Source organism: Zonotrichia leucophrys, chromosome 6 (genome assembly GCF_028769735.1).
Source record: "Zonotrichia leucophrys gambelii isolate GWCS_2022_RI chromosome 6, RI_Zleu_2.0, whole genome shotgun sequence".
Classification (NCBI taxonomy): domain Eukaryota; kingdom Metazoa; phylum Chordata; class Aves; order Passeriformes; family Passerellidae; genus Zonotrichia; species Zonotrichia leucophrys.
In genome coordinates this window covers 14,633,633-14,652,501 of record NC_088176.1, presented here as the reverse complement: position 1 = coordinate 14,652,501, position 18,869 = coordinate 14,633,633, and the positions used below count along the sequence as shown (strand labels likewise).

Below are 18,869 nucleotides of genomic sequence, written 5' to 3'. Positions count from 1 at the left end.
AGGAATCTCACATTTCTGTTGTACACCGCTTGTATTTCTATGGCCTATGATCATTCCTAAAATTCATTCAAATTTATGAAGCAGGAATTAAAAAAACCCCAAATCCCTGGATCTTTGCCTTAGTGCCATAGACTGAGGAGGGAAGGGAAAAGGGGAAGAGTAATGCCCTCTCTGCTTGAGTATCTCTCATTTAGTCTTCATTGGAAGCACCTTGCATCTTAAAGATCATCAACTCCAACCCCTTTGCCATAGGCAGGGATGCAATTTTTCAAAGGAGAAAGAAAATTGCCTCCCCCTTTGGTTGGACTTGTAACCTTAACTTGCTTGATAAATAACTTAAAGTGATAAGTGATCAGAGATCCAAGTAAAAGGATTGAAAGACTGAAGATCTAAATTAATTGCAGTGCATTTTCCATCAAGTTCTGTAAATACAGTGAAGGGCAAGCACAGGAATTAATTACCCCAAACTCTTTAGTCTTTGTGGCTTTCACAAGAGAAAAGAATTTCTTTCCATATTTGTTGGCTAGAAATGTAATTATTCAGGAATTTTCATGTTTACAGTACCAGACTGAATCTAGATTTAAAAGTAGTAGTCAAACATCTTAATTACCCAGCCTTTCAATCAATGTTTCACACAGATTTATTTACATGCTTTTGTTTAGTTCTTGATGTTTGTACACACAAACACAACACAATATCACAAGTACATCTGGAAACCATACTGTCCCTCTTGACAGACAAAAAAAAGAACAAAGATGAAAAGGATATGAAAACTGAATTGCCACATCAGTCTTTAGGAGTCTCTCTTTAGGTCAAAACTTAATATATTCAGATAGTAATTGCTGGTTCCTTCTTCCCTTATCCCAGTATCTTTCTCAAAAGTTCTTTGTGCATTATGGCAAATGCTGAAGCATTAAAATTTCAAGCTTTTGAAAAAGCCATGGAATTAATCTACATATGTGGAAGAAAGAGTAGCAGTAAAATTTCCAGCTCTGACTTTCTAGCTGCTCACCATGTGAAAGAAGGTAAGGCATATTTTATAAAGATTTCACATCAAACCTATGCTAACTACAACAGAAAAGAAATTATTTACATAAAACTTAAGATAAATAGTAATGCTTTTTTTCTGGGAACAGACTTCAATTTTATTTGCATCACAATTACTCACACCTTTAAAAACTTAGACTTTTGATGCATCACTTACAGGCTAACAATTGCAAGCATATTTTAAAGTCTCAACTCCTATTTTCTGTTATTGTAGACTAATTTTCTGTAAGTAGGCTTGAAAACAGCCATCTGCCATCAGACTGGTCTAGGCCATGAACAGAAATACACAGTGTCACAGCAGCAGATCTGCTCACCCCCGAGTCCATAGATTCTTAATATGGAAAGGTGGCTATTTCTAGACAGAAAGAGCAGTGATAAATATCTCACTTCTCTTATAACAAAAGTACAGATTTATTTCTCTGATAAGAATTGGTAACATTGAGGCTTTAAGAGAGGTTGTATTTGCCTTTATGACTTTGTCCATCACTTGGCCTTATTCATAGTAAATCTCTTTGATCCTCCTAAGGTCAATATGGAATACATCAGTCACATCAAATAAATAATTATTTATTTCAGCCTCCCCATCTAAATTCAGTCTAGTGAACATTTCAGACAAAACCTAAAAACTCAGATTACTCTAACGAGAATAATGAGACTGCAGACCTCTATTTTCTACAATCTGCAGAAGCAAGAAAAGCAGAGAGCACTTGCATCAACTTACTGCTCACTCTTCATGCCAAAATTAACAGTGCAAAGGTGGGCACACCTTCCTTAATCACAGACCTTTCCAGAAAAGGACCCGTGGTCTCCAATCCTGGTAACATGACTCATTTCCCCCCACATAATACCGCACTGTCAGTGATCAGGAAAATAAAAGTTACTCTTTGGCTGACTCACATGATGGTCTAACAATTGGAAGTTATTACTCTGATATGACCTAACTTTTGTTAAAGAAAAGTGAAAATTAGGCAAGTGCTGATTAATACAGTTTACCACAATTAGATTGAATCATTGCAAATAATCAGAGATCAAAGACCCTACAAAAGGACTACTAAATTAAAAACTCATAATAATAAAGAACTTCACAATAATGAAGAACTATTCCATTGTTTAAATATAAAACTCTAGAAGACATGACTGTCAGAATGAGTGAACAGGTACTTTTCAATAGGTGTGCAGTATGTGAATCTTTGTGCTCAGATGATCAGTTCTTGTCAGTGACTATGCAGTGCTTTTATGATTGTTTTCTATTAAGCTATGCACAGTGACTGCACTGTGAATGTGCACATCTATTATCCTATTTAATTAAAATTATTAAATTAAAAATTTAGTTTGATCAATTTGTGTATTTAGGACTGAAACATGAAAAACTTAAATATAATGAGTAAGGTTTTATCCAGCTCCTCTAAACTTATGTCAGCAGTAGTCATTATTTTAATTTAGGTACTTATAAAAAAGCTCATGGAGAAGTTGCTGAGCTATTTTTACATAGTTTGTATTACACATATTTAAATAACATAAGAACTTTGCCAAGGAAAAAGATTCTATGGCAAATCAACAATATAAAGAATGTCTAGCTCCATGTGTACTATTTATCACTTTTTCCCAATTATCTAATTTAGTTGTTTTCTAATTATCTGTCTAGCTGTCACAGGGATGGTCTCCAAGGAGTTTGTCTAATGATCAGTCATTGAATTTCTTTAATTTGAAGGAAAATAATTAGTGCTTTCACAACAAAAACATCAGTGATGTAAAGGCAAACAGGTGAATACTAAATACATTAATTGAAGGCTGCATGGTTAATCTTGTACATAACACAGGAGTAATATTTTGATTGGTTTTCCAAGTTTGGTGCAAAAAATTTCAGTAGAAGCTGAAGAATTTTCTATAGCTGCAAAGCCTGAAGGTTTTACCTCCACATTGTTATCTTGGCTGAAATGTTAGATGACCATGGAAAAAGGTAAATTAATAAAGCTTTCCCAAAAGCAAACCAATTTAATTTTTTTTTTATTATTACCAAAATATACTTTTCATACGGCTCTTAACTCTCAAACTGTATCAGAGCATGTGGGAATAATACTTTCCATCTCTTGAAATCCTTCCCATGAATTCCTGATAAGGTGTATTACTTGTAAACATCAACAATCACTCTTTCCCACTATTCTACACATGCATATTGTGAATATAATTACTCATAATACTGAGGCTCCAATTCAATATTTCTATAAAATTTTTACAGCAGCATTAGTAGGTTACACTCAACTATTTTGCTAGGACATTGTACTATTCCTCTCCCAAACATCTAAAATCAGAATGGCATCCTATTGCCCTGAAATAGTGAGAACTCCTGCTTTTCAGTAGAAGCCAGCTTTTAACCTACCTTTTAACAGACCCTGTTAAACAATGATTAATTTTTTGACAAAGTATTATCCAATAACTTAACTAATAAAAATCTCCTCCTTTTTCCACAACGTTGTGTGTTACTTGTAAAAAAACCTCTAAAAAACCTCTTGCATCTAGATTACTCCAAGCTTACATGAGATTTACCAGGGCAACAGTGGACCCATCCCCTTGAGGCAGAATCCTTCCCTTGTGTCCTTCAAGCAATTTTTATCTCAGCATCAATCTGTTTTCCATTCACTTGACAAAACCACTTTTCTCTATTTTACATGCATTATGCATTGCATGTACAATTTTAAAAGCACACATACATTTCTGAGTAGAATGCTAATAAACATATTGCTGTGTTCAGAGCTAATTTCATTATTTTTCAAAGCTACTGGTCATTTATTGTAATACCTGACCCTGTACACTTTCAACATTTTAGTAACATTTTCAATGTTATGCTGACCTTTGTCAATGTCTTCTATTGGGCTACCTTTGTACTGGAACTCGTGACAAGAATTTGTCTCTAGCAATGTGAAATATGTTTTCACCGTATTTAAAAAAACAAATAAAAAAAGAATAATAGTATCAATACTCAGTATATGCTTCCATAATTCCTGTCCTTTGAAAACTGAGATCAGAGACAGTGCAACATATTCTGCCACCTGAAAAACCTTTGTTGGTTTCTTTGAAGCAAAAGAAAAACACAGAAATGCTTAGCCAATAAATATGTCTAAAAATCTTTCTCCAACTTGTTTGCTTCTTATAGCTTCATCAAGCAGGTGCATAGATTGCCACTATTATTGCTGTGACAAATGTCATTTGGAATATTTGTAAAAACTCTTATCTAATGCAAGTAATATGAGCATCACCATCAATATTCATAAAGGTTTAAAATTATAGGTATATTTTGATGAAAGTCTGAGAGAATAAGTCACATCTGTCAGTTATCACCATTAATGAGTGATAAGTTTTTCTGAGCCACACTGCTTTGGAGAGTAGCTGCAAGAGAGAGACCATATGAAACCAGTGGGTCTAAGGAACAAAACTTCCCCAGCAATGATATATTTTTTATTTTGATTGTGTGCTAAGTAAATATAGAAAGAAAAAAAATCAAATTGCCTTCTTTTTCTCCAGCAAACAGACATCTTTTTGAATTTATCAAATATAATCATGATATAGAGTCTGCCTACTATTTTGTACAGTATTATATTTGTATTGTATTTAGCTTGGAGAACCATGGGAAGACTATTCAAAGAATTAAAGCTAACTGAAACAATTCAGTATTATTTATCATATTATTTATTATGTCCAAAATTCCCACTGGATTTGTTTTTTAGATTTTAATTGAAGACTCTAACATGAAAAATAATTTTAACTTTAGGCAATCATAACAATCATTTCTGTAACTACTGAAAATAAAACTCCTCTACCAAATATACAGTTAGGATTACCAAAAATATCCAAAAAAAGAGCCTCAATAACAGACTTTTCAAACCCTTCCCTGGTGTGAGCAGCACATCACTTAAGAGATGACATTTTGCCTTTATATGTTAACAAACCACCAATTTCTTGAAAATCTGCACCGTAAAAGTGGAGCTGAGTATTCAGCCCCTATCCAGACCTCCTCTATAGTGAGTTTTCCTGCATGTTACAGGATGGCAGTCACCTTTTCTGCAGAGCCTAAGCAGAAGCACCACAAGCAGCCAAAGAGCAAGATGTGCCTGACAGCTTCTTTTGCCAAGAGAAGAAAAGAGAAAAAAAATAGCCCAAACGAGCTACATACCAGCTGAAGTGATAAGCAGTGCATTAGGACATTACTGGAAAACAAATTACATGATCAGTTTATCATGTACTGCCTTCCTCTAGAGGAATCAGAATCAATGGAAAAACTAAATCCTAAAAAAAGGACATAACAAAGGGAAATAATTTCATAGAAGAAACTCAAAAATTAGTGGAAGAGAAACAGGTGAAAACAGATCTGATTGTCTTAATTTGTGGTGATTATTCAATTTAGAATAACAGCATTTAGAAAAGAAAGAGGATGGCACTGTGACGGTGTCAGAGCACATGAAATTGTCAGAGTAGCTGATATTAAAATAAATTCTAACTCCTTCATAGAGGGCTCTTTTAGTAGGGATTTGTGTGTATTAATGCTCTAGAAAGTCAATCAGAAAGAAAATGGCCTGTCATGCCAATAATCACTGAAGCAGGATTTGCCACTCTAACATTCCTGTACTTGGGCTGGTAACAGGTACAGCTATGATGGATTCACTACTCTGACTCATCCTACCCTGCAAGCCTCACAACCTGTTGGAATACAAGAAATTCCAAGTTTGTCTGATCACAGTTAGGTATTATGAACCTGAAAATGCAGACACTTCTTTCTAAGAGAATGAGATTTGTGACTCCTTACAAAACAGCCACAGAGCCTGCAAAGCTTCCTGTGATTAGGCAGTAAGGAGCAGGATTTATTCCAACAAACAGTCTAACTGAATCAGCTCTAAGCAATTGTCTTGCTGCTTAAGGGTTATAATGTGCTTGTACTACAAAATATGTACTCAGGAGCCAATTCTATAGGAAAATATAAACAGATATAAGATGACAAAAGCAGCTGGCTGACATGCTCTCTCAGTAGATTTATGAAAATATTATGTACCTGAGGCTCCTCACAGTTTTCCTTCATTCAGCTTAACTCAAGATTTGCATGCTTGTTTACTTTATAGAGATAAAATCTGAGGAATTAATTTGTATATTTACTAAATTTTAGATTGTGCTTTGCCTGACTTGCCTGCATGACCCTGTTATGTAACATAACTGCAGTAAATTTATCTTTTACTGCATTTTCATTTTGTTGCCATTCATAGTTCATAAAAATCAACCCTGGAATATTCTCTTCTATCCTTTCATGGTATTTCTTAAAATTAATGTTAATACAAGGGAGCAAGGGACTGTAAAAGGGCCTGCTAAGACAGCTACTATTACATAACAGTATCAAACTGTTGATAATGACATCTCAAAGATGTTACTGCCAAGCAAATCACCCTGAGTACATGTTTAGGCTCTGAAGCCTCACCAGTAATTTCTGCACATTGCATTTTGCAAATGTCCACTTCAGGTTGTTAAGTAGCTTTTTGAGCTATAGTGAGGCCATGGCAGAAAAAGCATACAGCACTTTTCAGTATGCAGTTCCACAGTGAAAACCGACTACATACTAATTTCTTACTGGGACAATGACACGTCAGTCAGTCCTTCCTGCATGAGTTAACAGATGAAAATATGACTAGCATGAATAACAAGGTGAGATGGAGAAAGAGGAAAAGGAAAAGTAAGTTTTCAATACTGATTAAGCAAAGAAATACAAAATTGTTCTATATGGCAGAATTATTATAGAATGAGCCTCTGACACTCCACAGAAAAATCTTTGGGAAAATCTGGAGAGTGTACCTGTGTTAAGAATGATCAAGATCACTTACCTGCATAAGTGATGATCAAGAAAAGTTAGAACAAGTTATTAAAAGTCCTAAAGTTAATAAACTGTACTTAGACATTCTTGTTGATACCTTCCTTCTTAACTAAGTGGCCTTAATTCAATTTAGCTGAATTCACTTCTAAATTAATTCAATTCAGCTGAACTGAGTCAAAACTACTTTGATTCTGGATAAGGGTGCCTACTTAGAATTTTACTTAAACACTTTCAAAATTCATTCAGATTAATTTTTCTCGAGGTCTGCATGTAGGAAAAACCTTTAAATTGACTACAAGAAATCGTGCATAGAGTGTCACTAGAAGCTTATTTCCAAGATAATAATTTCAGCAGTTCAGAGCTTATTACTTTTTACCACTTTTTTTTTGCATTATTTAAATTTTCTTGCATTATTTTAATATCTACATGTTGAGACCTACAGAGAAGCTTGTACTCTTTTAAATCCTTTCAACTGCTAAGTAAAATGGAGTTCATATCATGAGTTCTTTGTAAATAAACATGGCATGCTTTCACAGCAGCACAGAAGAACCTGCTAGCAAAGCTAATGACAACAGGAGAAAAAGAGTTTTAGTCCTAGAATAATTTTCCTACACGTTTTTCTTCTTCATAGTTGCATGAAGACATCACCATAGTGGTATGTGAAAGCTGTAGCCTGCTCCTTTCTGGCACTGATGATGTTTAATTTAGTGTCCTAAAGTTTTGAACCTGACTCCAGTACTTGTTCACTGAGCTGAATAAACATCTCCTCCCTGACTCTTCAGGTTATATAACAGCTTCACATGACACATCTGCACATTTTGCCTACAGAAGGTATATTTCACTTTTGATTCTCCTACCCATTTCCCAGTTGCTGAAGACCCATTTCATTTTAAAGGATGCTTACTCTCAGGTATTTTTCATTATAATTATTAAAAAATTCCATTACCGATTAGACTGAAATATAAGGCAAAACAGATTTACTGTTGTACCACTTTCAAGGACACTGAGAAATCAGCAAATGCATGGTAGCTTTTCCTGACTGTACAAATGTCCTGTAAACAGAAAGCATACTGAAAGAAAATCAGCATCATCTATGTATCTTGTTCTTCCTAGTGGCAGTAGTGGTGTAAAAGAAACAGAATTACCAGGGCAATTGCAGGTAGAGAAACTGGTATGAGCATAAACCTGAACAAATATGTTACCATAAATCAAGGATTAGCAGATGATTACAAAAAGTACCTGGTTACCAGTTCATGCTTATAGAGTCCGAGTTATCATACTTTTGCTGATGGTTTAAGTTTGATTTATATTGGAGTATGACTGAGTTTAATGCTAAATGAAAAACGTAACTTATTAGTGTTTTTTTAAATGGAAACTAATAATTGCAGCCTAGTCACTTAATGTTTGCTTTTTGGGGGTTTTTTAAGTGTTAACTGAAAAGGGACAAGATGTTTTCAGGAATACACATACTGTTACCCAAAATAAATATAGACTTCAGTGCAGTGATTTCACTGGGATTTTACAAGGGCAAATCAGGCCCAAATGGTACAGCAGTAGGCTTTCTGAGCCTTTATTGCAGAAAATCAATTATCAATAGATTGTAACATTCACTGCTAGTTTGCAGTTATGTCTAGAGTGATTTTCCACACATTAATGAATTCCCAAGAACCAACACACTGAGAAGAACGGTAGAAAAGGTACCCAGTGGGTCTGATTCTCTTTGAAAGTTTCCTCCTTATAGAAATTCTTGTAGTTGCACTGGAGGAAAACTTACTGCTGAAGCTTGATGCTCCCTCTGATTGGATTTGTTATTTGACAGAATTAAACTGAACTCCACTCTAAGGGTTAAATGAACTTTAAATATACTACATACATTCTGACATATACTCAAGTTAGACATTTATTTACTACAGACTTCACTAAAATCAGACATTAAATTTCTGAAAAGTAAGGATTAAAATACAGATGCCAAATCAGTGATTTGGCATCAGTACTCTGAAAGTGCACAAGACTGAAAACCATGAAAACCATGCTGTTCTGGTGAACAGCAGCTATTACAATAGTTTGGAATACATATTTAATTTTATTCTATGTGGAAATTAGGAATTTACAAATTTAAATGATCAGTACCACTTAAATAGTATATTTGATATTCAGTGGCATTTCTGCAGGTGACTGCTAGCTTCCAAAGTGCAGTGATAAAGGCTGAAGAAACACAACATAGCTGTAAATAACCCTCCAGTTCAATGACTCTGATAATTACATGCAACTTTGCTAGACTATATTTAGTAAGAGTTTTGAATCTGTTAAGACACTTTACACAGTACTGATCAAACAGAGCTTATGAAATACAGGAGACTTTCTGCAATAAAATGTCACAGAAATGCAATTTTTTTCTTCAAGTGCCAAGTCCTAAGATTACTCTTTTCCTTTAAAATAGCAGCATATGCTGGTCAGTGAAGCATACACTACACAGCTGTTACATCCACTGTATGACCTGTACATTTCGAATTAGCCATTGTGGGTTTTAGTTCTGGTTCATCAGAGTTCTGGTCTGAAGGGCTTTAACCTACATTTAGGAGAAGAATTGTTATCTTGTCTATCCAAATTCATAGCCTACAGAGCTGAAACTATTGGCCAATTTATTTTTCCTCTTTTTTTCTTCTTAGCAGTAATGCAAGGCGTACGAAAAAAAAATTCAGTACAAGATTAATGGCAGAAAACCTCCAGGACTGTATTTTGATATTGTATAAATATGTATTCCCATGCACACAGAGAGGATGTGGACTTTTTAACAATTATCATCACTCCTGTTCACAGGTTTGTACATGTGCTTTCTTGGCACATGAAGAAAAAGAACTATTTCTACATTGAATAACAAACATAATATAGCTTAGTGAACATATAAAGCCAAGTGGAGTTGGATAAGAACTCAATCATTAAGAAGGTTTAGACCATTAAGACTATAAGACCTAAGCCATTAAGAGGTATCAAAAGTTGAGATAATTTTTTTCCCAAAAAAGGAACCAATGTCCTGTATTGACCATCTTCTGGCTACAGTCTGTTGTTGATGAAATCCATGAGGCATACAAGGTGCATATAAGTGAGATGTACTGCTACATTTCCATTTCTATATATACTTCTCTCCCAAAACTTCCAACCTACTAGACTCCTACCAGAGGTAAGAAACAAGCCAAAATAGAATTTTAGACTGACCCTTTGCAGCTGTTCTTATATCCCTAAATTCAACACTTTTCACTAGCATTTGAAAAAAACATCAGATTCAAGAATCCTACTGAAGTACTGAATATTTCTAGCTATTTTAAGTACAATTGTAACTTTTGGTTTAAATTGTTTTAAATTATGTTACTCGTAACATAACTTTTAGTTACTCATTACTCAAGAGAAGAAAGCAGTAAAAAGTCTGGATGAAGAGTCCAGACACATTTGTTTTTCTCAAATTCATTAAGCCAATCCCTCCTGATTTCACCATGAAGTTTTCCCAGAAACTAAAGAAAGCCATGTACGAGTTTCATTCACTAAAAACAAGATTATGAAGCCAATTAACTTCACAAAGAATGACTGTCCATTTATGAAGTCAAACAATGAATATCTGTGAAGAATTCCTTTCTCTGTAAAGCAGAGCTTAAGTGTTTCATTACAAACTAACCTGGTATTAAAAACACTAAGTTCCTCCACTGATGATTTGGAAACTCAATTAACACCTGTAAGTTCCTTCACTTTCTGGAACATTATGGGAGCACAATAACAATAATTTAGAATAATGAACTAACTCTTATGTAGAACTATGAAAGTTTAAAAATGGGATTCTTATAACTCACAGTCAGGAAATAATGGTATGATCCCATCTGTACTATATTCAATTATAGTTCAACAAATTTATAAGCTTTCCTTGATATATTTGAGATATAGTATGCCAACCATACATAAATCAATAACGCAGAAAGAGCTCAGAGCATAAACATGAATCAGCATATCAATATTAATTTAGCTAAAAAATAAATTTTTCATTGAGATGGGCTCAAAAAATACTATGCATATCTTTGTCAGATGCCTGCTGGGACAGTAGTCATGCGCTTTTACATCCTATTTTCAAAGTGTAGCACATGACAGTCTAAAATGACAGACAAGAATGAATCATTATAGTCACAGTCAACTCCCCTAGAATCACAAGCCTTGTCAAAGTTTTGTTTGTTAAAAAAAGCCCAAGTAAACAACTTACTCCTCCTCCCTCACCACGAAAATCTCTCCCTCTTCCCACACACTCCAACACTCGATGTCAGAGCAGGGAATGATCTCATGAGAACTGTAAACTCAGGAAATTGATTCTAGTAAGTTTACTACTTCTGAAACACCCTCCTGCCCCTTGCCTCACTCTCTTCACTTTATTTTCCCACTGTGTTATTTTTAGGAGATATTTTCAAAGTTCAGAAAATAGATTAAACTCAAATACCTACTAGGCACCATAAACATGTATTATTACCTGTCCATGTGCACTATCCTTCCAGAACCACTGTTGCTAACCCTACATACACAGAAAGCAGGATTCCAGTCCTCAAAACCATGAAATAGAAACATGGAATTGTTAAGTTTGGAAAAGGCCTCTAAAAATCACCAAGTCTGACAGGTAAGGCAGCACTGCCAGGTTTATTGCTAAACCATTTCCCCAAATGACGTGCACATGTTTTCTGAGCTCTTTTTGAAAGTCTTGAACACATTTTTTGAGTCACTTGGGTGACTTCACCACTTCCCTGGGCAGCCTGTTCCAATGCCTAACAACCCTTTCCATAGGGAATGTTTTCCTAATATCCAATCTAAACCTCCTCTGACACAACTTCAGGCTATTCCTTCAGGTCATTTGTACAAACATCTGTGTATGTGCACGTGTGCTCATAGATGGCTACAAGTTTATTACTCTTTCATACAGTAAAAAATGCCAGAATTTTACATTGGGTTTTAAAATAATAAAAAAATTAATTCTTATAGAATAATTAATCTATATATTTTTAGTGAACACCACTTTAATACATCAACAACAACCACTGCAAGAACATTTTTTACTTGACAGAATTTCATATCTATTTTTACGGACAAGACAGACTATGCAAAGTACTTCTGAATTCACTGTGACACAGAACACATATCTCAATTTCTACAAAGCAGTAACAGTCAATTAAATAAGGAAATATTAAATCCTTCAACCCAAAAAAGAAATGTTAGAGATTTCTACTAGTATGTACATTTTTTGGAACTAAAAAAGAAATCAAAGGTGAACTCCTTCTCCCAGCTAAGCCTACCAAAACCACAGAAACAACACCGCCCAATTTAATAATTTCTTCAGCAAACAACAAGGCAATATTGGTAGAAATATTTTAACTGAAATTTCAGTTCCTGTGTCGCAAAAACAGTTCTGAAGTGTTCTAGTCCTTCCAATTATCAACGTGCTGGTATAGTTTTCTCTTCATAAGTCACTTTAGAAGAAGTATTCTACCCAAATACACCCCTAGGTCTTCACTGTGCATAAAGTATAGAGATAACATACCCACTTCCTGGAAAACTTGCATTCCATTGCTGACTTCCACTACATACTCAATAATGACTGTCTGGAGATAAACATGTGTACACATGTCCTTTAGAAAGTTTCTACAGCACAGCAATTACAGTGCCCTAACTACTACACAGAAAATCCCACAGATTAATTCCTCTACGTACATAAAACCAAAACCCACTAAAAAATCTTTAATACATGACCTCATACATTGCTGCCTTTTCCTGAAGAGAAGTTCCAGCCAACATGGTCACTTTGGAAATGAGAAAGGCTCAATCCTTGTGTGAGCACCTTTATACCACGTACAGGGTTTGACTCCTCCAAAGCAGCTCCTCACCTGTGTGCTATCGACCATTCTCTCAGGTTATCACATACAGCTGGGGACTAAAAAGTCAGGAAGCAATCAAGAATTTCTAGGAAAAGAATCCATATTCAGGAAAAAAAATCCAGCCATACCACCTCCTAATAATCAATCTATTTTAGCGAACTCTTTGTTATGACCACTGGTCATTTGAGGGCCAATATAAGCCAGCAAACCAACAATGAAAAAAACAACAAAAAAAAAAACCCAAAAAACCACAAAAAAACCCAAAAAAACAAAAAAAACCCAACAAAACACAAGAAAGAAGAAAGAAAAAGCTTCTAAATGCACTTCCACACTTACTAACACACCAGTCTAGAAATTGGAAATGCCTTCTCTAAAATAAGCAACAATCAATTACCTAAGCATCCATGTAGTGAAAAAGATTTTGAGAAACAAAATGTAATTACTTATTGGATACTGATGCATGTTCTATTACGTAGCATCAATCATTCTCTGAGAAAATAAAACAAACATTGAAAAGAAGAGTTTAGCAAAGAACAGTTGCAAATACTCAATTTACACAGAGAGTTCTATAAAAATTTTAAAAGTTTATTGTTTATACCATGAGAAAATTACGGGGATCTTATTTTATATAATGAGAAAATTGGGGGTTAAGTCCTCAAAAATCAATGCAGAACTGGGATGTGCATTTGTACTCAGTATTGTACGTGGTCATTATTACCTTTGTACCATCAAGTTAACATAAAATACATTCCAACACTGATGCTCTGTGTTATTAATTGTTATGGTGTCAGTGGGGTTTTGTTATGTGGTTTATCTTAATTAGTGTACAAACTATTATTTAACAGCAGAATGCACATGAAGGAGTCTGATAGTTTATAACAAGGAAACTAATCTTATAATGCCCTTTGGGAAATCCCAAAGATAACTTTTCTGTAACAAGAGCAATGGTGCTGAAAATCAGAAGTCTGTTTTTTACTCAGCCATTGTGGATTAGAGAGCGGCAGCATATCTCCTAGATATATATTGACAGCATACATAAAATCACTAGTATTCATGTGTTCAGGAACAGAAATTTGTTTCACAAGAAAGCAAATGTGAATTCAAATAACACAATTTTACATCAAATACAAGTTGCTAATTCTCCCAGTCTCTTTGTCCTTGTATTTATTAACTTCAAGCTATTCGTGTTTCTTTTCACTTCTTCAGACATACAAGTTTGGGCTCCAAATTGTACATAGCATTAAGGGAGAATGACTAAATGGCTAGATGTTAAAATATATGATAAACCAATACAAGAATTAGAGAAACACTTCTGTATACGCAAGATAATTGACATTTTTCACACATGCATTAATAATATTTGGGCACTGTTCCATTTTCTCAATCTTCAGAAAGATCTGTAAGTGCTGGATGAACATCCACATTATAAAACGCCACAGAAGCATGTACAGAGAAAAGAAAAGAGGTATATTGAACACAAAACACCAAACTACAAACCTTGCAGGTGTCATACCAGGCATAAATATATGAAGTCATTATTTGAGAAGGAATAGTACTAAGTGGTATCAATATAAAAATGTGATTTGAGCATACTGGAAATAGAAAGAGAGTTGCAGTTTTTCTTGCCTGGTTTTGATTTTGAAATTAAACCCTCTAATTACCGGAACGACAGATATCTCAACTTTTTCCATAGCTAGTACTCAATGTATCATCTGAACCCATCTGCAAGCAAATTAATAGTTCCACAGAAAATACTAGTTTATATATCATACGGCTAAATGTTTTTACTTATTTTAAATTTTATTTTAAAACAAGCATTCCATGGCTGTAATAAGAGAGATACCAACAGCTATTTTTTGATTACTCTTATACATTATGTCTAAGAATAAGGACAAATATTAAAAAATCCTTTTTTGAATGCAAAAATCTAGAATAAAGGTGATTATTTAGAATATTGAATAAATAGATATTGTATGTCTGGATAAAGTCTAAATCACTATTAAAACCACTACAGGATTAAATTAGAACTATATAAAAAAGACATTTAAAAAGTAGAATAAATGTAAAAGGATGAAGCAGGTAAAATATAGCACACTTAAAAATGCCTACATCACATTAAGCTATACCTTTGTGATAGTACACACCTAACCACAGAGAAAAGACAAACACAGTCCTAGATTAGTTATTGTAAAATCAATTTATAAATTTACAACAAAGCAAAATCTCTTGTAAGTTACCAGGACAAATTTTCATATAATATCATTATCCAAGAGAGGAAGAGCAAAATGCTTTGGGCTCTAAGACATAGAAAGAAAATTGAGAAAAGAGGAAAATGGGCAAAAGTTTTTTCCCAAAGGGAAGGGAAGAGGACAAATTATGATGTATAACATGATATGCCTTGATTTGGATGTTTAATCTTTGTAAAATATTTTGAAATAAAATAGGCTTTGACATTAGGTATTCCAGCATTCTGCCCAGTGTTACTCTGTAATATGCCATACTTATAAAACTGAGAAACTAAGTTTTGTTTGCTGGTGTCCTGCTTACTTGGCAATTTTTTTCTTTGTTGTATGTTTTCTGCAGTTGTGAAAATTAAAGCATGAGAAAAGAAAGAAAAATTATAATTTTGTACTAACGTGTATAATACAACATACTCAAAGTCCATCATATTTGATGAGGAAAGTGCTGCAATAATCTCTAAAAAGCAATATGTGCTGAGAAATTAGAGGCCATCACAATGGAAATGATGATGTCAACATAATTCATGCTACATTTATGATATCTATCAACCTACTGGATATTACATGCCAGAAAAATAATACAGAATTCACCTAACAATATACTGCGACATACCATAGGATAAAAGTATTTTGTTGACTATGTTGGATGGTATTTTCTTAATATGATGTATGTGGTTATTGAATATTTCAATGTGAATGTTCTCAACAGAAGACTGAAAAGTATTTGTTTTTAATGTAGCATGGAATGAAAAAAGATCTGGAGTGTGGAACACTTCGTCTCATAGACTGAACCAGAAAAATCAATAATAGCTATTTTCTGTGCAAATTACAGGAAGTATATTCATTTTGTATTACATTTTTCACAAATTTTATACACTATATGAATTCTGAATTTCCTGAGTTGATCTTCATGCACTGAGAAACTTCTGTACACATGCATTCTGAAACTGGGAAAAGGTATCCTAAAATGGATGAGCAACTTCCTGATATCAGTAACAATAATTTTCCCATTCACAATTCCTCTTTGGATTTTTAATTCTGTGTTTGATCCTACTCTCATCACTTGGTGGAAATCTTTAAGTTCTTTTCTCCATTCCTGTTAACTTTTACCTGTAAATTTACCATTATGTATGCATTACATCTATGGTCGGACAATCAAAATTTTTTTACGCAAGGCAAAACCTTTTCTTACATAGATTGTATATTTTCCAGTACATATCTGAGACAAGAATATTTCTAAAATTGTGTAATATCTCAACATGGTACATGCAAGCAATCATAGGATTTTGTCTGTGCATTTTAGAATTTGTTTTTGTAGTTAGCATGTCTGGTACCAGTTTAACTTTTACCATTTCTTCATATGGACACTACCTGTAATACAACCTGACAAATCCAAAGGTCAGTCTGGCTCAGAGCACAGAAGAAATAAACAGAATTGAAAAGTTGAATAAAATGCATTGAGGCTATCATGAAGAACCCAGAAGTCAGGCATTACATGTGAAATTCACATTACTGAAATTTAAAAACCTCACTTCCAATTCATTTATGTGTCAGGAGAACAATTAAGATAGGAATAGACTTCTCATTTGACAAGAATTTTCAATGAAGCTGGAAGTATAAATGATGTTAAGGAAATACTTTCTCCAAAGCCAAAGCACAAAAACTTACAGTTCACCATAAGCTGCACATTTCGTTGCCATGGTACAGGAAGTGTAAAGGTTCATTCTGTACTGAAGGAATTTTACTGAGTCAGAGGGTGGGTTAACTGCACAAGTCATTATCTTTGCACACTATTTTGCAGAATCAGGTTGGAGCAGAGATCAGGTTCCAAGTATGCTCCAGGTCTGGTATCAAACAAGAACCAGACTCTGGATTTGTACTAAATGGCACTAAAATTTCATCAACTGCTCTCACATTGTCTGAGTTCAAATGTGCAGCAGCCTGGTTGGTGTGTGATCATCACTCCATTATTGTGATATCCTCAGACCACAGCTCATGGACAGAACTGAGCCTCAGGAGCATTCCTGTGATAGGATCTCAGCCTGGAGACCCAGGGTGGGAGAATCCCATTAAAGTGTCTTAAACAGAGAGGAAAACAACCGGTGTGTCAAAATATTGTAACAAAAATTCAGAATATATATTTGAGCTTTTTTTTCCCCACCCAGTAGAGTCCAGACAGGCAGCAAAAGCCTCCTACTAACAGCAGAAATGGGATCTAAGAGAAGGCATTTGGGTCTAAGTCCTAACACACAAAACTTCTGATCTGCAACAGTGATAAATTATTATTTTCAAACTTGCAGGTAGCTACAGAGTCAGAATTAGATTTAAAGATAAAAATTTGTGCATCAAACAGAAATAATATTTGAATTTAGGATAACGGAAAACACTGCAAGTTGGTGTATAAAGATTTTGGAACCATAAGTGGATACAGATACATTTTAACAGCTATGTCCTTATGGCCTCTGAATGGCGAACCTCTTTCAGCGTATTTTAAATTATTTAATTTTCAAAGTCTATATTTTAAAACTGTTTTTTACTTTTTTATTTAAATTTTGATGTTACTTTACCTTTTTGGGGCATTCTATACCATAACAACCAGATCAGGTTAATTTATGTACAGAAAACCACAGTCTAAATATGTACCAATTTCCTACCACTGCCAGGGAAGATCACTATGAATAGCTACAAAAGCCTTGATGGTATTCACAAGAAAGCTTGAGCTCACCCCTACTGGCCTTCTCCCCTCCACTGCCCACGCTTTGCTTCCTGAGGATTCACGTTTTAATTGATTAGTGAAATTCCTTAGCAACAGAAGAACATAAACAATTGTTTTGCTTAGTGAGCAGATGATTGTACTATAAATTTGAAGAGGGCTACACTTTCTAGCACAAAAACATATGAATATTATTTTTTAGTAAGCTTCTTAAGCAAATTTTCACATTTTTATTAGAAGTTAATTAAATTTGTGATTGCTACATCTGCTTGGTGATTTTAATTAGATGTTTTTTCTTCTTCGTTATTAATCCTATGCTAAATAGAAGAAGACTGTAAGAGTAATCTCAGCATCTAAGATGAATTTCTAAAGGTCAGATATAATAAAAGAAACAATTCTGACCTTAGAACAAATTCTCTTTTTTCCTAAACTTTGCACAGCACAATCAAGTAGGTTTACCTCCAATGAGCAAATACAGAAATAACTTTCCTAGTGGATGATGATAAAGAATCCCATTTTCTGTTATGAATTACAATTCTACATATCATTTGCTTCAACAGTGAAGAAATGTAACCAATTTCAGAATGAATTAAGGGAGTGGTCAGCCTAAAACATTCAGTTAGCAGAGAACTAAAACTTCTCGCTTTTCAGGATAAAGTTAAAGGAATATATCCAGTCTGTTTATTCCCCTACCACATTTAATGCCAGAGTACACCTCCATGTCACATGTAACAAACATTTAGCTGAGTCTATAATCTCCTGTATTGTGCTCTTACAATCTTTACCAATTCATATACAGGTGATAACTGGAGATCCACCTAAGAAAGTCACTTCCATCAGAACATATATCACATACATCAAAATGGCTTTGCATGGGAATAAGCTCACTTTTTCCTGCCTTCTCTGTACTATCAGTAGAACTTTCCTTCTCTATATTGCATAAAGTCAGGTAGCTTCACAGCATACAAGGAAAGGTTTTACTGAAATCATTATGGTGACATTCTTACAACAATTTAGGAAGAGGCTTCAAATAACTGGCCTAACTTTAAATATTTGACAAATGCATGCTGATAGAGGAGACGAGAAATTTGCAATTATGGTGGGATTTTTATAAAAGGAGA

General features: G+C 34.3%; 1 protein-coding gene across 3 annotated transcripts in view; it reads right to left on the bottom strand.

The window, feature by feature from the left end:
- ADGRA1 (adhesion G protein-coupled receptor A1) overlaps nt 1-18,869 on the bottom strand; it is a 252,829-nt gene that overhangs the window by 90,160 nt on the left and 143,800 nt on the right. Inside the window, exon 1 of one of the 3 annotated variants that reach the window (XM_064716634.1) lies at nt 12,671-12,755. The exons of the other annotated variants lie outside the window; for them this stretch is intronic. Coding sequence (XP_064572704.1) covers nt 12,671-12,715 — 45 coding nt within the window. The 5' untranslated portion in view covers nt 12,716-12,755. Of the gene's footprint in view, nt 1-12,670; nt 12,756-18,869 lie in introns of those variants that run through there. 3 annotated transcript variants of the gene reach the window in all.